Source organism: Leptonychotes weddellii, chromosome 6, assembly GCF_054177405.1.
Source record: "Leptonychotes weddellii isolate Sample4059 chromosome 6, ASM5417740v2, whole genome shotgun sequence".
NCBI lineage: Eukaryota > Metazoa > Chordata > Mammalia > Carnivora > Phocidae > Leptonychotes > Leptonychotes weddellii.
Genome location: NC_138374.1, coordinates 87,554,629 through 87,573,736, shown reverse-complemented (window position 1 = coordinate 87,573,736; position 19,108 = coordinate 87,554,629). Strand labels below are relative to the sequence as shown.

At 37.1% G+C, this 19,108-nt stretch overlaps 1 protein-coding gene across 8 annotated transcripts in view; it reads left to right on the top strand.

The window, feature by feature from the left end:
- The window catches only part of NME7 (NME/NM23 family member 7), a 250,753-nt gene that overhangs the window by 36,345 nt on the left and 195,300 nt on the right, over positions 1–19,108 (top strand). For all 8 annotated transcript variants that reach the window (XM_081824558.1, XM_081824556.1, XM_031034967.2 and 5 more), the window contains exons 2-3: positions 10,184–10,291; positions 11,077–11,243. In XM_081824558.1, the coding sequence (XP_081680684.1) occupies positions 10,289–10,291; positions 11,077–11,243 (170 nt within the window). In that variant the 5' untranslated portion in view covers positions 10,184–10,288. The remainder of the gene's footprint in view (positions 1–10,183; positions 10,292–11,076; positions 11,244–19,108) is intronic.

Below are 19,108 nucleotides of genomic sequence, written 5' to 3'. Positions count from 1 at the left end.
TCTGAATTTATAATTGATGTGGGATTACAGAAGTATGATTTTCAATTTTTTCTGCCTTTCCTCCAGGCTTAGTACTATCAGGAATAAAAACTTGAAAAGATGCCTTAATTTATTGTTGAGCCATTATCAAGTAGAGATTTTGATAATGTATTTGAAAAAATTTCCTGTTTTACTTTTGATATCAGAAAAGCCCTGGGTAGGGGCGCCTGGGTGGCTTAGTCATTAAATGTTTGCCTTCGGCTCAGGTCATGATCCCAGGGTCCTGGGATTGAGCCTGGTATCAGGCTCCTTGCTCTACGGGAAGCCTGCTTCTGTTCCCTCTGCTTGTGTTCCCTCTCTCGCTGTGTCTCTCTCTGTCAAATAAATAAATAAAATCTTAAAAAAAAAAAAAAGAAAAGAAAAGCCTTGGGTATACACTTTCTCGTCTATAATATTTCTATCCCTAAATAAAATATGGAACATTTCTGCTTGGGAAATGTTTTGTAGAATGGGAGGGAGGCTCTTGAGATTTTATTCCTTTTTCATAAACATAGCTCATAAATGAAGCTCCTGATTCCTTTTTGGTCCTAGAAACCTAGTCACATAATTAATTTTGCATCTTTAGGTTAGTTAAATGGTAAAATATGATACCTGCTCTTTTGAACATATTCGTTGCTAGTAAGTATAATATCTAATATGACTTTAAATATTAACTATAAAATGTGAATACTTTGTTGTTATTTTCCATAATATGGCTTCTCTGTTAAGCGAAAGTACAGGGTTTAATTTTTTCACATCTACAATTGGCAACAGTAATTTCATGTTGATTAGTGTAATTTATGATTTTTTCAATGGTGCCCTTTGAGAAGTTCGAATTATAATACTAATGATTAATGGGTAACAGATGATGTTATAAAATGTAAAAAGAAAATTGTTGCTCAGTTTTTTATTGGTGCTCTCTAAAAGGCAAGATTTTATACTCCTACTCCGATTTATTAACATGTCCTTTATAAAAAATTGCTTGTTATTGGAGAAATAACTATATACATCCAGTAGCTTTTCTTTTCATAATGTATAATTTCAGTCACATTTCTGTTTTTCTGTCCTTCGCAAATTCTGTTTTCCTTCACATTGATTTTCCTGCAAGGTCTTTAAAAAAAAAAAACTATTTACTAGGATTAGCTGCAGCTGAGGCTGTGGCCTCCCAAGTCCAGAGAGGCTCTTCCTGTGTGTCAGTGTAGGAGATGGGTGTGTGCAGGGCAGCTCTGAAGTCACACATGGCCCTCCTAGCCCCTGTCACTGCTGTGAAGATTTAGGCAACAGAAATCCTAAGTGCTTTATGCACACTAAGGCTTTTAATCCCCGCCTCTTCCTTATGAGGAGAATTTATTACTCTTCCCATTTTACAGGTACAGAAACCAGGGCTCAGAGAGGTCGAGTATCTTATCCAAGGTCACAAAGCCCAGGTCTGTCGGACTCTAAAGCCCATGCTCTTACCCATTCTGAAGTAGTCCCTGACTGACCCCAGAGAAAACCATCTGTGGTTTCCTGGGCCTTCCCTTCAAGCAGCGCAGTTCAGGGCCATGCCAGTTGCTGCCAGCGCAGGTGGCGACCCCAGCAGCTCAGGAGCAGACTCAGTTGGGCACAGGCACTGTCCTCCGCAGGCCTGCTTGTGCCAGGTGCAACCAGGGTGTGGTGCTTGATGGTTGTAGGGTCATCAGGAGGGCAGTGGCTCCTTCTGACCAGTACTGTTGAAGTGTATGAGGCCAAGGCACAGTTCTACTTAGTGGCATAAGCTTAATAAACTTACTCTTGAACTAAGGGATGGTTTTATTTAAGCACATGTGCCTGGAAAACATTGTTAGTTTCTCATGTTCCATGTATGGCTCGGCCTTCCCTTAAGCAGTGACCAAGAGAGGTGTGCTGTGATTTGATTTTCCAAAGGCTTGGTTGCCCTTCAAGTAGCATTTCACCTGGAATTTCAACACTAGAGTGAAATTTCCTTAAAATCACCTATTTTATCTTACAAATTGTGTGAAATTATATATGAATTTTACATTCTATTCAGTAATATATATATACATTTGTTATAATGCAAAAAATGTTTACTTACCATTGAGTAAGACTGATAGTCTAGGAAGACTCTATCAGTACCTAAAAATGATTGAATAACACTCTGTCTACCTATTTATACCTCAAAATGAATGGACACAGAACTTACATGCTTCACAAAAATTAACTCAAAATGGATCATAGACCTAAATGTAAAATGCAAAACCATAAAACCCCACTATAAGCACAGAGCAAGCACAGTGGTTAGTAACTTCATCTAGGGTTGGGTCTTGTATGAAAAGAATTGTTAAGAGAATGATCGAAGTGACATATCAAGGAATCTAAGATGGGTAAAGAAGGAAGTGAGGGAAAGAGGCCAGTGGTTTGGGAATGTGTGAAAGGACCATTCAGCTGGAAAGAGGGAGAAGTTGGACAAACTAACTGCCAGGACAGGAGGATGTGGGCAGGGGACAGAATGCTTGAAGCACTGGATTTGGTGGTGGAACACTTTCAGGTGATAACAAGGGCTCACATGTGGCTCACTCATCTGTATTAATTCTGTCCTTTCTTCCAGCATTATCTGCAAGTTCAGTCATTATCATGTTTATAACCAGTATATGTATGGTTTTTAAATTTTGCCCCTTTTACAAAAGATCATTATTATTTGTTAGTTGTCGCCTATTAAAAAAAAAAAGGAATTGAAAGAAGGAAAAATGTTTTCAAAATGAATGGAAGAAACTTACCTACTTAATTAGCATGTGCATGGTATAATCTGACTATTTTTAAAAAATGACTGCACTGGGGAATGACTCATACCGGAATGCATTTGAATAGATGCAATTTTCATATGCTACATTTTAAAATGACATTTTCCTTTTTTAGGTGTAACAAAATAAGTTTGGAAAAACAATCTGAGGTTTTTCTACATTTGAAAAAGCATACCATCAAAGGGAAATTAAAAATAAAAATTGAAAAGCACTGTATAGCATATTCTGATGAATAGTCAGGTAAACAGTGAGGATTTTAAACAGAATGGATTTTAAGTAAAAAATTAAGTGACTTATCTTAACTGAGTCAACTGTGACGTAGTAGAAGAACAATACATTCAGAGCCAGGAGTTCTAAGTTCCTAGAAATTGCTCCGTTGGCTGCTAGATTATAAGGACCATGAAGACAAGGGTGATGTTTGTTTCTAATCACTGTCGTCCTATCTTGACGTATCTGAGTACCTGGCATAGTACGTAGACCATGGGCAAGTGCTCAATTTGTTGAAGAAATGAATTGATGGATGGGAATCAGATAATGTACAAAGTCTGATGGCCTTGCAGATAATGTACAAAGTCTGATGGCCTTGCCTTATGCTTTTCAGTGGGCAAATAGGCCTATACTGAAACTTGAGATATTTCCTTCACATTCACGTTATACCCTTTGCTTGCTTGTTTTGTTTTTGTTTCTTTGTCTTCATATTCTGATTTTATAGTATGGTTAATAGAAGAGAACTCCAAAGGTTCTAGATGATATATGAAGAAGGGTCTACTGACAAATAATATCTTTGTTGGGTGTTTAGGTAGTTAAACTTTTACATAGTTAAAGAGAAAAAAAAACAGCTTCAGTTTTTCAGTACAAATTAGAAAATTTAATCCCTCTTGACATTAAACAATAACAAAAAATACAAGCATCAAACAGGGTAAAACAGTTCAGAAAGGTGCAAACTGAAAAGTAGCCTCCCCAATCCGCCTCCCCACCCCCTAACACTCCACACACTCCCCAGCGGCAGCTACTTCTGACATATTCTTGAGTGTCCTTCTGGAAAATTATTCCCTACCTATACAGGATTTTAAATTGAGTATTAAAGATTTGGGTCATTATCATCCAAGTTCCTTGGCAATGAAAATGCTTATGATGTTGTTCAATGCTAACATTTTGCAGTAGGAACAGAACCACTTTTTGGTCGGATTAATACTCTGAGTACAGTTTCCCCACTGTGCATCAAATTTAGCGGTTGTTTACATAATCATCAGCATGTTGTTTCTTACTATTTGCCATCTTGCAAACCACTGTGCTTCCTGCTACTTAACCTCTATATGGCTATTCACTCCTTCTACTCCTTCCCCGCCCCCAGTGCAGCATATGAAAGCTTCTCTTCCATGTTATTGGCTTTCTTCTTTGCTTTTTGGCTATAGTATGTGTAGGGGAGGGAAAAGTTTTCCTTGACCCTCTGAGGGTCCCTGGCTGTGTCTGAAAACTGACAAAGATTAATAGGAGCAAAGCATACCAATTTATTGAAGTTTAATGTGACATGGGAGCCTTCATAAAGAAATGGGGACCTTGAGAAACAGACCTGAGTATTTTTAGCTAGGTTTAATGAAGAGTGGACAGTCATGGAGGAATGTGACAGACTAGGGAGTATGAGGTAAGTGTGGTAAACTGGAGGAAACTTAGCAAGGCCTGTTTGTTGGGATTTTTTCCTTGTGTTCCTTTGTCCCGAGAGATAAGGATGCTTCTTTCTTCTGGGAAGGTATCTTTCACACGAGGGTTTTATGACCTGTTTCAGAGAAGAAGAGGCTTGGGAAAAGGTCAAAGTGACCTTCCTGCTTCTGCTGTTTTCTCCAACTCCTTCAGCTTAAAATATTCAATATACATAGGTGCCAGATTTTGGGAGTAGTGTGCCCTGAACCTCATCGTGTAGATAGCTGCTTACAATATTAAAAAAAAAAAAGACATGTCCAAAAAAAAAGAAAGAGTAGATGGCACATTAGTGATTAGTTAACGAAGTGTGCTTGAGTGTGAGGGATCCTCTTTCTTACTGTGTATAAATTATATTCCAAATGTTCAGAGGAAGGAAAATGATTTGGCTACTTTAAGAAAAAGTCTCTTTGTGCTCTAGTTTGATCTTTGAATGCTCTGCATAAGCCTCTGTCTGATGGAAGTGGAGACCTTCACTGCCCCTGTGACCATGTCAGTGACGTTCTCGTCAGATCTGCGGCCAGGAAATGGATGTGTCCTTTCGTGCTGCTTCAGTGTTAGTTTCTCCCTCTTGAGTCAGCCCTGGAAGTGCGGTCTTATGGAGATAGCTGAGTCACAGCAAGTGTAGCTTCCTGACTTTATGGAAGTCATAGATATTCACTGGGCCTCAGTTTCTGTATCCATAAAATGAAGGGTTCAAACAAAATGATTTTCAGTTTTGACATCATTACCATTTTAATGAATCTCATTAATTTAATGAATCACATTCTTTGCTAGGCTTTGCTCAATTTAGCTGAAAAGTAAAATTTTTTTTTAATTTCAAAGGTGACTTTGGTTTAGGAGGGGTACTGGTGTGGGTGTGTGTGTATCAGGCAACGAGGCGAAAGGACAACCTGAATGGGACATTCAGAGGCACACTGTTGTTGCCAAGTCCAGAGGTACCGTTGCTCTACCTCTAGACATCTTTTGACTCTAGGAAGGAACCAGAAGAAGGAATCTTCTACTGCAAAGATAAATCAGAAAGTTAAGTTTAAATCACATTTGAATACAATTTGTACCTCGCATAGTTGGCCTTTTCTCAGGAAACAGTACTTGCTTGAGAGTTAGTTTCTTCATCTAAATAGAAATTCTGTTACTATTTTAATGTAGTTTTAAACAATCTTGTTGAGATAAATCACGTTATAAATGAAGGAATGGGTTAATTTTTTAAGAGAGCATGAAGGATTTTTCTTCCTTGTATGTAGATGCTGTTGTGAAACTCTAGGTTAGAATCCAAGAGGTCCGATCGAAGAGCTTAGGCATTTTTTGAAATCTTGTGGACACAGTTTCTGTCTCTTTTTATGAGTGATGCTTATTTATCAGAGATTTAGCTAAGTGCCATGTAGTGTTGCAAATTCTTCCTTCAACATCTAAGTAAGTGGTTGTTCTGAGGGAATTTTTAAAGGTAACACAATTCTTTATTCCTTTCCCATTAAAGTGTAACCTTATCTGTTGACTTGTTTTCCCCTTTACCTTACAAAAGAATTGCTTTTATTATTTTTCTTTAGAGCTCATGACTACATTAGAATAACTAATGCTCACAGTGAAAACTGATTTTAAAGCAGCAACTTATGGGCAACATAGGATATAATTTCTTTAATTTCCTAGATAACATCTGCTTTATAACATTTTTTTGGTATTTTACACACTGGTGGTATCTTAGAAGGACACACTTCACTGACTTGATATTTTAGGATTTTGGAATTGGGATGTAATTGAAAAACAGTATTTGTTAAATATGGTTGATGTCACAGGGAGTACGATGATTCTTTTATTGCATTTCATAATAACCCATTTCTCTTCTAGATGGTTGTTATAGGCCACAAAACTTCACCCTGTTTAGAATTATTTAGTTTTACATGAGAGAATAGTTAAATAACTCAGTTCATCATTGGATCAGACCCATTGAATGGATACTTTCTTTAATAGTGACTTTTGCATCATTTTTTCATAGGCAGTGCTATTTAATGGGACAAAGCATCTGAAGGACTGAAGTTTGAGTTCTGACTTATTTCTTGGCTGTGTAACCTTGGACCAGTGTTCAAATTTTTTGAGCTTTACTGTCCTTGTCCATGAAATAGGGATACTACCTACATTGTCTGTTGTGAGAATGAAATGAGATCATGTCAAGAGCCTGTCACTTAGTTGGTACTCTAAAAATTAATGACAACCATTAATCATGACGATAACAATAATTTTTAGAGTTTGAATGTCACTGATTTGTTAAACATTCTGATACATGCTTTCCCATTGTCTGAGGAGAAGGAGAGGGAGAAGATTCGTTCTAACAGAATAGACAGTGAAAAACTGAACAGAACATCCCTGATTTGCTTATCTACTATTTTAAGAGATTCTTGTTCACTAATATTCATTGGAATTTGAGAACAGGTTGAGCAACTGATGTAGGAGATATTTTCTTTGCTTCACATAATTTGAAGAACACTGTCTACTTTTTACACCCTTTATATTTTTTTGACATGCATCCAAATTCTACATATTTTATATCTCATAAGACACTATTATTATATTGCATGCATATTATTTATTTAGATTTACCCAGATACCCACTGTTTTTCAACCCTGTCTTTAACTCCTTGTATTATCTGGTATCATTTTCCTTTTTTCTTTGGAACTGCCTTTAGAATTTCTTTATGCAGGTACCCTGGTAATACATTTTCTCTTTTTGCTTATCTAGAAATGTCTTTATTTCACCTTTATCTTTTGGAGGGAATTTTTTTGCTAGTTAGAGAATGCTATGTTAGAGTTATTTTTAGTTCTTGAATTTCCACTTGACTTAAAAAAAATAGATGCTGGCTCTCTGGTGAAATTCTTCATCTTGATATATTTTTTTATACCATGTTTGTTATTTTGAAGCCTTTGCCGGATAATAAGTAGGCTATTCGTGGATCTCTTTTTATTGTCTGTTTTTTCTTTTGATTTTCTTTCTTGGTATATCTGGTAGTCTATTACTGAAGTTGAGTTTCTGGAGAGTCAGGGAGCTAAAATGGGGGAATGTCACCTCAGTATGGTCAAGGACTAAGGGTTGAGTGAACAGAAAACTTGAAAACTTTGTAAGGGTCAGTTTACCCTTCAGTTTACCCGTGCTCCTAGAGTGTAATGCTCCAGGAATTACAACAAAAAGGTTAGAGCAGATACCAGAGATCTCCTCTTTAGTGGGTTTGGACTCTCATTTTTCTCTCTCCATGCTGTGAGGCTACTGAAATTTCCACAGAACAAGCACAGGTTTGAACTCACTTTTCTATAATGTCCTTCTCTCCAGGATCTTTGTCCCTCAAACCTTGGCTGCTTTGGCAGCCCCAGAGTCCAGTTTTTGTCTTCATATCTCTGTGAAATTGGCAAAAGCTCCATGAGCTCCTCTGCCTCTTGGCAGCTTCTTAAGGTTCTCAGTCTCTTGTCCAGGTTGACTTAAGACTCAACGCATGTACTCAGGTAAAAGCAGCACAAAGAAGATTGGGCTACCTCAGGAAGCTTCCTGCCTTACTAGATCTGGGATCATCAAACCCTGGCTGCCCTAGAGGCTCTCCAGGGTCTCAGACAGACTTTTTTTTTCATATCCCAGTTTTCTAATTGTTCTTGCCTTGGTTTGCTGTAAGCTACTTTGTCAGTCAGAAACCGTAGTTCCTCCATTTATTTTCTTTTCTGTATTGTGTATTGTGCAAAATCCTATTACCTGTCTCAGAATTAAGGAGTGTGATTGGTTAGTTTTGTGGTTAGGCTACCTGGATGAATGGAAGTGCCAAGTATCATTGGTTTTTCATTTACCTCACTATCATACCCTTTTACCTTCAGTTAGATATGTGGTCATTTCTTCCATTTTATAGTTTTATTTATTTCAGCGAAGGCAATATTTCAATGATGTCTTTAAGTGAATGAATATTTTAATATAGACAGTACAAATTTTAATCAGCTACTAATATTTCCAATTTTATATTAAAAGTGGACTATAATACTCAAATGCATGGTAAAGCCTAAACCTTAAAAAGCTGTATTTGTAAGGACGTGAAAAAAAAATGTGTGAAGAAAGGCCTTCACAAATGTTGTAGTATGTTTCTTAGTTCACCTTTATTTTCTCTTGACTAATAAGCATTATTTAAATGTGTATTTTTGGATGATTGTGGGAAAAATAAAATAGTGTCTTAAAACTATCTACAGTACAGTTTATGAGTATAATCATAAACATAACTAGACATACAACTTCTACCATAAGAATTTATAAGTGAATTATTGACATAAAAGGATCCTATCCATATACCCTAACTAAAGAATCAGGTGTTAAATTTAGAATTGGGAACAAAACTCCTCTAAATTCCTTTCTTCCTTATATGTCCTATATGTCCTCCTTTGCTTATTGTAACGAAGGACCTTTGGGGCCAAGATATTTTTAACAACATATATGATTGGAAGTCCTGCTGAATAATCAAGGAAAGAAGATCAATCTTTGACTTATTTTTTTCATTTTATCCTGTGCAATAGGCATAAAAATGCACCTTACAGACCTCCAGCTAGAAGGGGCTTCAGTAACCAAGGGCCCCAGCTACTGTGCTCTGAAATCCTCTGCTGCTTTTGCACTTAAGACATGTTTCCCTGGGGCGCTTGGGTGCCTCAGTCAGTTAAGCGTCTGCCTTCGGCTCAGGTCATGATCCCAGGATCCTGGGATTGAGCCCCACGTTGGGATCCCTGCTCAGTGGGGAGTCTGCTTCCTCTCCCTCTCCTCCTTGCTCATACTCACTCTCTCTCTCAAATAAATAAATAAAATTTAAAAAAGAAAAAAAAAAAAAGATATGCTTCCCAAGGGCTGCTTCTAGCCGGCGCCTGAGAGGAGCAGGGAGACTAAAGCAGGCTGGTCCCCGGAAATCAAGGAACTCTTGAAGGCTCACTGGCTCTAGTACTGCCTGCTGGTCTTGCTGATTCTTCCTTAGATTAAACAGCAATTCAGGATGATGGCTTTCTTCTCTCTCTCTCACTCTCCTTCCTTCGGGTCTGATTTGTCTTATTGTCTGAACCTCTTCCCATTTTCTCTTATAGGAGTTTCCCTTACAGGAATAGAATTCTTTCAAGTTTAATCCTGTTGTGGTGTCTGCTTCTTGGAGGACCTAGACTAACACATTCTGCAATTTCTATAAAAACATACTATCGTGTGAAATTACGAAGGAGAAAAAAGATGTTTACTATCACTTTAATGATGATGGTATTCTAATACTGCTGGATTCTTAAGTTTAGGAAAGTTAAAACTTTATGTAATTGAGAGCTAGCCTCTCAGTTTTTTTCTCATAACAGTTTATTGTCTGTTTATATCTAAATTTGCTTTCAGAAGGCTGAATTATTACAGTAGACAGATCAGGAGCTCATGTTCTAAAAAATTGTTAATTTACTCAGGATGATTGGATGGTTATAAAGTATTAAGCAGTTATAAGTCATCTTTGAGCTAACTAAGGATATTTAATCAGAAAGTAGAAAGAAATATTTGAGGATATGTTGATAAGTAATATATTGTTGAAAGCAGCATAATAAGTAGTAACAGATTTATTTGTTACAAATATTTGGTAAGTGTTGCTTTCAATTTATATGATTTATACAAGAATGCTTATATTTTATATGTTAATGTTAAAATTCTTCTTTCTTTGCAGAATCATGGTGAAAGATTCGTTTTCATTGCAGAGTGGTATGATCCAAATGCTTCACTTTTTCGACGTTACGAACTTTTATTTTACCCAGGGGATGGATCTGTTGAAATGGTAAATGAGCCTTTTTTTTTTTTTCCTTAAAAGTTAGCAAAGGGAGTGAAGATGGGAATAGGGAGAAGAGTAGGATTGCCTTCTATATAGTTGCTCTTGAAAATACATTATATACATATGTATGTTTTTTTCTTCTTTTTTTAATGGGAATTCTTTTTTTGGTATTATAATTCCAGTACAAGAAGATAACTTTGTGCCTTTATCTTTAATGTCAAATAGTAATTAATATTTTTTGGTTGGAAAACTGAAGTGGGATTATTCATGTTTTAGATTAAGCAATAGTCAATAAGTGAATGTTATAGATAAAGATTATCATGGTCCTAAATATGTCACCATTATTGAAAGCTGTTACCTCTACAACAAGTCAAATTGAAGAAGATCAGGTTAAGAGAGTCCCACTTATTTTTTTTTGTCTCTTTATTGGCAACCATTTTACAGGTAGATCTCTTTGGTATTGGCATTCTGTGTAGGCAAGAAAGCAGAAATTTGGAATTTTTCTGGGATTTCATAAGCACTAATTTGCTGAAATGATTTGGCAATAAACAAATCTTTTTATTCATGGTTTTTAAAGTATTAAATTTGTAATAAGTTTTTGTGTTATTACTAGATTGGACTAGGAAATACAGAAGTTATAAAAGAAATTATGATTTGTATTTGTAACAAAAATGAAACAATGTAAGCTATGTTTAATAAAGCAGAATTAAGAATCATTTCTAATTTATAGTATGATTAACATTGTCTATTGATAATTATATGTCTTATTGTGTTGTTGGTTTTGGTTCCAGCATGATGTAAAAAATCACCGCACCTTTTTAAAGCGAACCAAATATGATGATCTTCACTTGGAAGATTTATTTATAGGCAACAAAGTAAATGTCTTTTCTCGACAACTGGTGCTAGTTGACTATGGGGATCAATATACAGCTCGCCAACTGGGCAGTAGAAAAGAAAAGTAAGAAAAGCTTTTCTTCATTCTTAAAACATTGTATATGTCTTCGTACAAAATTCTAATTTCTTGTTTCTGTCTTGTGTTTTTTACAGCATAGATACTTTTCCAATTCAGTGACCCAATTCAGGGTTATGACATTTTTAGGATTTTGAGGAGTAGATTCAGCGACTTGCTCTTCACTCACATAACAAAGCGATGCCTATAGTCTTAAGCAATGATTATTTTCTGGAGGAAAAAATGCAAACTTTTTATATGCCCTCATCTTTCTTCATAACATGCATTTAACTGGGAACTGAAAATGTTGGAACATAAATAGTATTGGTGTATAGAATAAACCTGGCTTATGGGGAAAAAATAGTGAGTACCATAGCAGGGAAGGCCCTGTGAAGGTATTTGAGCTGGATCCTGAAAGATAAATTGGATTTTTACCCAGTTAGATCAAGAGCAGGGAATGCTGGTCACAGGAATACATATAAGCAGAGGTTCAAAGGCAGAAAGTTGTATGTCGTGTACTGGGAAGAGCCCATTGTTCTGTTTGACTGGCTTGGTGGTTAAAATTTTTTTAAAACTTTGATTAGTAAAATAGTCTGAATTAGGATGGTAGCAGTAGGTCTGAAGAGGAAGAAATGTGCAAGATTAGCAGAAGCAGAGGGATAGTAGTAATGGTAAGCACTCAGTGATGGCTAGCTATTATTATATCAGGCATGGTATTAAAATGATCTGTATGGGTTATCTGAGTCCCGTGACAACCTAATAAAAAACAAAACAAAACAAAAAAAGGTACTATTATGATTAGCTCCACTAATCACTCCACTAAGTAGATGGGGAAGTTGAGGCTTGGAGGAGATGTTAAGTAGCTTGCTGACGGGCAAGAGGAGGGGCAAGATAAAGCCCCCAGTACAGTGTAATTTAAGAATGGGTGGATTTAATCATAGGAGAATGGAGAGGACCTGGAAAATGGTTGCCCTCTTTCTGCCTCAATCCATTTGCATGTCTTCTGGCACCTAGCACATCTCCTTACACGTTACAGGTACCTTATCTGTGTTAGCTGAATGGATCAATGGATAGCAATTTAGAACTCATTATTTACTCTTGCCTTTTTAAAAAATTTCCTCCCTTGGGCGCCTGGGTGGCTCAGATGGTTAAGCGTCTGCCTTCGGCTCAGGTCATGATCTCAGGGTCCTGGGATCGAGTCCCACATCGGGTTCCCTGCTCAGTGCAGAGCCTGCTTCTCCCTCTCCCTCTGCCACTCCCTCTGCTTGTGCTCTTCTGTCTAGCTCTGTGTCAAATAAATAAATAAATAAAATCTTTAAAAAATAAAAAAATAAAAAAATAAAAAAAAATAAAAAATTTCCTCCCTGTTTACAAATGATGACCTTTGATCTAGTTGACAAAGATGTTTTTGTGTAGATTGTTTGTAATGAATGTTGTCTATTCCTGAGCTTTATACACAGACATAATATATGTGTGATGAATATTGACTGATCAAGTGAAGAAAGAATGAGTACTACAAAAACAACAACAAAAAAGTAACATAATTATGATACACAGAAACTTACCTGTCTTGTTCACCTAAAGACCATTATTGTGATGCCTCAAACAGTAAATTATTCACAGGGAATGCCCCACAAAAATGTGTTGAATGAATGAAGGAAGGAAGGAAGGAAGGAATTTACATCACTGGAAATAGTTATGTCTGGAAGAAGTGCTGGTGGCTGGCTGGCCTCTCCAGCTTCTCCTTTCCTCCCGTGGCATGCGTCTCCTCCGATGTCCAGAAGCTGCAGCATGCGGCCTTCCAAGCGGCCCTGTCTCTTTAGTCTTCTCCCCATATTGTTTGTCAGACCTGCATTTGTCATCCTGACTTTACCTCAGTTCCAATTTAGAAGAGAGACAAAAAATGTTGGAGATGCAGCTGAAAATCAGGCTATACTGAGAACAATGACTTTTTTACTAATATTTTTCTTCACAATGTCAGTTTTCAGTATTACTAAGGTGGCATTTTAATTTTCAATCTCTACATTTATGAGTTTGCAACCTTCTGAGGCTAGAATGGCTGTATTTGAACTGAAATTTTACTTCTTTTGTCATCTTTGTTGGCTTCGGTTTCAGTGGCTTATATATTGTATTGTCTTGGGAGATTCCTTGCATTGTGGAATGATTATTGTATAATTAAAAGTAGGGACCACTGGTAGAAGGTAAGCCTATCTATATAAAAAGCTCCAAATACCTTTTAATTTGATAGGAAAAAAAAATCTGTCCAACTGTCTTTTGAGGTCTACCACCAAAATAACTAGCCAATTATATAATATCCAAGTAACTCCCAATAGTAATATTCTTTCTGTGACTTCTTTACAAGCCTCTTGTAGCCCTTTTTACAAGTCCTTTATAATTCTCAAGGTGGTTTGTGCTCATTATGGATATTAGTACACAGGTGGTGATGGATCAGAGGGGTGATGAATGTCTCGTGTAAAAAGACCACTCCCAGAATAACTCTGAAATGGGGAAAAAAATTTGAATGTTAGATAAATAGGAATCTCTCATTGTTATGGGGTCTAGTGGTGAAAGTCTATGAAATTAAGGAAACATCTACCATAATTCCTTTATTTGCAAGTAATAAATATTTCTAGTTTTAAATTTTTTGAGCACATGCTGTATGCGGAGTGCTGTGATAGGCACTTTCCATATGAGTCTCAGTTCAAGACTACTTTAAGTTTTCATTTAAACTAGCATAAGTAAATGAATTAGGGAGACAGGGTTAATAGGATGACTCAATCAAAATAAAACAATAATGCCTGTAGCAATTATGATTTGTAAATATATATATATAAATTCTACTTATTTATTTTTTGGGCTGGGGGTGGCGGGGCAGGGGCAGAAGGAGAGAGAGAATCTCAAACAGACTTCACGCTGAGTGTGGAGCCTGACCTCACGAGCCTGAGATCACGACCTGAGCTGAAATCAAGAGTCGGATGCTTAACCGAATGAACCACCCAGGTGCCCCAATATATTAATTCTATTTGTCTAAAGTGAATGTCATTGATTCTATTTTATAGAGCAATTAAGTAACTTGGCCATAGTCACAGAGCTAGAAAGTCAAGAGAACCAGTAAACTTTGTTGCATTTGACTCAAACTCATTCTTTATTAAGCCTCTAATTAAGGGGCGCCTGGGTGGCTCAGTTGGTTAGGTGACTGCCTTTGGCTCAGGTCATGATCCTGGAGTCCAGTGATCGAGCCCCGCATCGGGCTCCCTGCTCAGCGGGGAGTCTGCTTCTCCTTCTGACCCTCCCCCCTCTCATGCTCTCTCTCTATCTCATTCTCTCTCTCAAATAAATAAATAAAATCTTTAAAAAAAAAAAAAGCCTCTAATTAATATGTTGGTAAATATTGTTGAATGGGACTGATTTCAAAAGAGGAGGAACCAAAGAATGTGAAGACATTTTAAATATTTGGGCTTTATAAATATAATTAATGAACACATATGCAGTATTATATTTTTACTGACTTAAACTGTTCCACCATTTTCTCGTTTTTTTTTCCCCCACCATTTTCTCTTTTGATTCTTTCTTAACTGCATGTGGGCTAGTAAATCCAGCAACCATTTGGCTAATTTAAATAAACTTCAGAATTCACGTTTAAAAAATGTAGTTTCATTTAAATGACCAAAAAAGTAGGTATATGGGGAAATACATGTATGTCTATCATGATCCTATAGAAATAACCTGTATGTAATAATTATAACTTAGTCTTGTTCTCAGTGTGTATCAAGGATAATTTATGAACTCAAGACATCCCTGTTATATTCCTCATATTCAACTCCTTTCTTTATACCAGAAAGAAATAGTAGGAGGAAAAAGTAAAATCGATCTCTTTGGTGCCCATCAGCTCATTTTGAGGCAGTTATGCAGAAAATTCAGTATAACTCAGTTCAGCTCTCAAACCAGCCTTGGCTTTCCAATTCCCTTAGATTACATTACAGACATAGGACATTTGACTCACATTTCTACTTCTTTTTTTAAATCTCTTTTTTGAGTTAAAATTGACATTAAAAAGCTGTAGCTATTTAATGCATACAGCTTAATGACTTTGGAGATAAGTCTACACCATAAAGCCATCACCACAATGAAGAATATAAGTCTGTCTATTACCTCCAAAAATTTTCTCCTGTTCTCTTTATTATTTTTTTATATTGATTTGTTTTCTTTTTGTGGTAAAAGCACTTAACGTACAATTTACTCTTTTAGCTAATTTTAAATCTATTTTTTCTTTTTAAAGCTCCTCAAATCAGGGACACCTGGGTAGCTCAGTCGGTTAAGCAGCTGCCTTCGGTTCAGGTCATGATCCCAGGGTCCTGGGATCAAGTCCCACATCGGGCTCCCTGCTCAGTGGGGGGCCTACTTCTCCCTCTGCCTACCGTTGTGTATTTCTTCAATTGTTTTTGTGAACCTAATGGCTCATTTTTATTGTTCTATATAATCAGTTAACAATTCGACTTCACCACTTTTGGCCTTTTAGTAGTAGTATTTTTTACCTCAGACATTCTGTTTGGGATTATTATACTTTTGCTTAAATTAGAATTTCCCTTAGAGTGTGTTCACTGATAGAGAACTCTTTCAGCTGAAAATGTCCTGATTTCACTTATATTCTTGAAACTGCCCTCTTCTCTGTGTCATATGTTTTTGTTGTTTCTCTATGCTTTATTCTGAATTTGTTCAAAATTCTTTCATCAGTTGCATCTAATCTTCTGTCAAACCATTTGGTTCTTATTTTCATTTTTGTATTTTTATCACTAGTGATTCTAATAGATTCTTTTTCAAATCTAACTATCCATTGTTGATAGCTTAGACTTTCCTGTTGCCTGATGCTATTTGCAGCTTGCCTTTCAGTCCTTCCTTTAGCCATAGTTTGCATGATCATTTTACAGTCTATGTCTGACAGTTCTAGTAGCTGAACTATTTGTGGGTCTCTCTGTTTTGTGCTGTGTCTTCTGGTTCTCCCTCATGTTGGTCTTTTTTATTTGTGTGTGTGTGGTTATCTTTGTGTGGTGATGATTGTCATGTGTCTGGATGTATGTGGATGTGTATATGTGTGTGATATGTGTGTGTTGCGCATTTATATATGAATTATTTGAGATACAGGATGAAATCACCTTCTAGGGTGGAATTGTGTTTGCTTCTGAGTGTTGCCTGGAGGCATTAGCAGTCTGGATGATCGGTACCTGAGTGTAAAATGGGAAGTTCCCAGACTACCTAAGTGATGTGACCTTGTGCTGCCAGACCATGCAAGGCCTGGTTCTTTCTGATTCACCTTTAGGGTATAGCCTTTGGTCCCAAGTTATTATAGGGAGAATCCTCTGTTGGGTTCTATTTCCCTTTCCCGGTGAGGTGGTACAGATTAAAGTTCAGATTAGCCAGACAAAAACAATGCTGGCAAGGTCGGTGCAACTTTCGTTCTCATTTTTCTGGGTCTCCATTTTTCTTTCACATTTGTACTCATAATTGTTTAGCATCTAGTCAATTTATTTTTGCTTTAAAAATATTTTAAAACCATCTTAGCCACCGTTTTTAGTTTTCAGTGGAAGGGTAGCTCTGAATAACTTTGCCATTGTTGCCAGTCGGGAAAGCTCTGGCTCAGTGAGGTTTCCTCCAAACCACAGGTGCCTCATCTGAGGCTATTTTCCTAATTTCCTTGGGGCAAACACAGGCTTCACGCTTGTAAAGAAAACGTAAAAGAAACCACAAATTTGGCTTTGTGTAGATGTTTTAGAATGGGTTTTTATATGCTTAAGGCCAATATGCATAACTTTTGAAATATTTACTTGAATTAATATAGATTGAAGTTTTACAAATCTATTCCTTTAGGTGGATAGCATTCAGAGAGTCTATAGCACTGCGCTGTCTAGGATGTTTGTTATACAGTGTCTTTATCCTGGACATATTTGCTGCAATTTTTGCCCTCAGCCTGTTGGTGTATGGAGAACATATTTTTTTGCATAGCCCTGTGAAAACTGTTATTTTGCAGAATTCCGTGTTCTGAGTTTGGCAAAGGCTGGCCAAACTATTTTCTCACTCTCCATGGCTAAGAAGTTGTACTGTAAAAGAACCGTTTTATATATATATATTTTGAGAGAGCATCTCCTGCTGCATCCTACAGTGCATGCTTAATGCATGGTGAGAGGGTTACTATGTGGTAGATCCTCACCGCAGTGGCTCCCAGTGAATCACATCTCCTGGGATCCATGTCCTTGGCCGGTCCCTTCTCACGTTGACTCTGGACTTGACCATGTGACTTGCATTGGCCAAAGGGACATCAGCAAATGTGTCTCAAGGGAATGCTTGAGAAGTGTGTGCACATTGAACTCTATGTGGCTGCCTATGAAGAAGGCTGGCGTGACCTCCTAAGGATGTGAGCCTGCAAGGAAAAAGAAGCCTAGCTGTCCCAGCTGACCTGCTAGCCACACCTAGCTGTGTGAGTGATCCCTGGTGAAACCACTCCCACTACAGAATCTTAAGAAATTTCTGTTTTAAGCCACGACATTTTGGGGTGGTTTTGATCCTGCACAGAGAACAGGTTCTCAACTCAAGTTCAGCTGCTTGCCCATCAAAAGTCAATGCTTCAGAGACAAGTGATGGTGGGAAAGAAGAGGTTGCTTTATTTAGGAAGCTGGCAACCTGGGAAGATGGTGGACTAATGTCTCAAAGCCCATCTTTCCTGTCCAGGCGAAGCTACGGGGTTTTAAAGGGGAAGGAGCGGAAATGGTCGGGGTGACATGTAGGAGAAGCAGGTGCCCAAGCCATTAGTTATGTGTCGACATGAGACCTGACCCTGAACAGACCTGCTGGCATCAGTGGCAGCTGTTTTCAAATGTGGTCATGCCTTGCCTTCTGGGAAAGTCTGGTCCTTCACTTCTCAAGGCCATTGGTCTGCAAATCTCTGGGAAAGTAGGTTAGTCCTGCTACAGCCCGAGGGACTTAGGTCAGCAAACGAGGAGTGCAGAACCTTGGAGCGCGTTAACCCTTCTGACAGGTTAGAGTGTTGTTGTAGTTTGTTATGCAACAACAGAGAACAGTGGCACTATTAATATGTTTTTGTGGTCCTTTTGTTTCTTTATGTGATGTCGTCACTTTTAAATGACACATGTGATTCCTCATGCCTGTCTTATTTTCCGTACAGAATATATTTTAATTATTATCTCCTGAACAGTTAAGCAGTGAGAAGATGATAGGCAAATTTATTTAGAGTAATTACTCCCAGTAATCAGCCCTTTGCCTCCTGTAGGCATTTAAAGAGAAAATGAAATTGCATTTTAAATTAGGGGTGACAAAATTAGTTTTGTCAGTTTTGTATTTTCCACGTTGGTTCTTGTTCATAGAAATTGATGACTGCTGATGTGTTTTATATTTTCTTTAAGAGCTGTGGTTCACAAAGGTTCTTCCAGAGTTTAGCATAAACAATTTATGGGTTAGTTTGGCTTATAAGATGAGTATAATGTGTTATAATGTGAGTTAAAAAGTGAAGAGTTTTAATTGTATATAAGTATAATATGAGTATAAATGTGTTATAATGTGAGTTAAAAAGTGAAGAATTTTAATTGTCTCTTCGATGAAGCCATACAATATAAAATACTATCAATGACTCATTTGCTTCAAAATAAAGGAAAGGATTGTCTGGTATAGCTTGTAATAAACTGGCTGAGATGAACAATTTTTATTATTTAAAAGTTATATTACAAAGCAGTGATCACCAAGACAGCATGGTACTGGCACAAAAACAGACATATAGACCAATGGAACAGAATAGAGAGCCCAGAAATGGACTCTCAACTCTATGGTCAAATAATCTTTGACAAAGCAGGAAAAAATATGCAATG